Source organism: Cebus imitator, unplaced genomic scaffold (assembly GCF_001604975.1).
Source record: "Cebus imitator isolate Cc_AM_T3 unplaced genomic scaffold, Cebus_imitator-1.0 Scaffold266, whole genome shotgun sequence".
NCBI lineage: Eukaryota > Metazoa > Chordata > Mammalia > Primates > Cebidae > Cebus > Cebus imitator.
In genome coordinates, this window is record NW_016107581.1 from 2,318,442 (window position 1) to 2,319,731 (window position 1,290).

At 54.3% G+C, this 1,290-nt stretch overlaps 1 protein-coding gene across 3 annotated transcripts in view; it reads left to right on the forward strand.

Annotated features, from left to right (window-relative positions):
- NUCB1 (nucleobindin 1) overlaps positions 1 to 1,290 on the forward strand; it is a 27,371-nt gene that overhangs the window by 18,812 nt on the left and 7,269 nt on the right. For all 3 annotated transcript variants that reach the window (XM_017500503.2, XM_017500504.2, XM_037728478.1), the window contains exons 6-7: positions 345 to 530; positions 803 to 893. In XM_017500503.2, the coding sequence (XP_017355992.1) occupies positions 345 to 530; positions 803 to 893 (277 nt within the window). The remainder of the gene's footprint in view (positions 1 to 344; positions 531 to 802; positions 894 to 1,290) is intronic.

A 1,290-nucleotide genomic window follows, 5' to 3' on the forward strand; every position in this document is an offset into this window, starting at 1 on the left:
GCGTGCCACCACACGTAGCTAATTTTTGTATCTTTAGTAGAAACAGGGTTTCACCATGTTGGAAGTTTGACTCAGGAGGCTGAGGCAGGAGAATCGCTTGAACCTGGGAGGCAGAGGTTGCAGTGGGCCGAGATCACACCGCTGCACTCCAGCCTGGACGACAGAATGAGACTCTGTCTCAAAAAATAAAAAGGGGTGGGGGGACACATCAGGAAAGAGACATAGGACAGTTAGAGGTTGGGGCTGCCCCTGCCAGGTTCAGGGCCAAGGGCCTGCCATTTCCAGGCGGGAATCGGGGGCAGGGCATAGCGGGGAGAGGGCAGTGACCCTGTGCCTTTCCCCAGGCCACCCGGGACCTTGCCCAGTATGACGCAGCCCATCATGAAGAGTTCAAGCGCTATGAGATGCTTAAGGAACACGAGAGACGGCGTTATCTGGAGTCACTGGGAGAGGAGCAGAGAAAGGAGGCAGAGAGGAAGCTGGAAGAGCAACAGCGCCGGCACCGCGAGCACCCCAAAGTCAACGTGCCTGTGAGGACCCCCATTTGTGCCAACTTTACCACATCCAGCTCAAACCCAAGACAGGAAAGCAGTTGAAGAACTACAACTCCCAGAAGCCATAGAGGCAAAAACTCCCTGTTATTGTACCCTGCTGCCCCAGGGGCTGCTGGGAGTTGTAGTTTTCTTAGTTTTCTTGCTTGAGGGAGATGATTGGTTTGTTGGATGGGGGTAACGGGATATTTGGTTTTATCCCGTGGCATCCAGACTTCTTGCTCATGAGCTCCTTGCTCTCCCCTCCACAGGGCAGCCAAGCCCAGTTGAAGGAGGTGTGGGAGGAGCTGGATGGACTGGACCCCAACAGGTTTAACCCCAAGACCTTCTTCATTCTGCATGGTAAGGTGGGGAGGGAGTTCCAGAGCCAGGATGAACCCTGAGACTCTGACCCTTCTGGGACCTGAATGCTAAGAGGGGTGTGTCTGTCCCAGGAGGGCTCAGTCAGGCTGAGAGAGCTGAGCCTCGGCCTCTCCCGGCTGTAAGGCTATGATCTGCACAGAAGGGTTGGGCCACTTTTCTTGCAAACACCAGACTTCAGGGTTCTACGGACCACCTGGTGTCCACTGTCTGAGCAAACCAGGCTTGGCTAGGCCTGAATTCCCTCCCACAGCAGCCCTGGTCCCCTCTGGGAGCCCTGTTGACAGGAGTGGGCTGTTCCCTAAGAATCGGGCCTCCAGAAGCCTGGAAAGCCTTTTCTCTTTTTCTTCTTTTTCTTTTTTTCTTTTCTTTTTTTTTT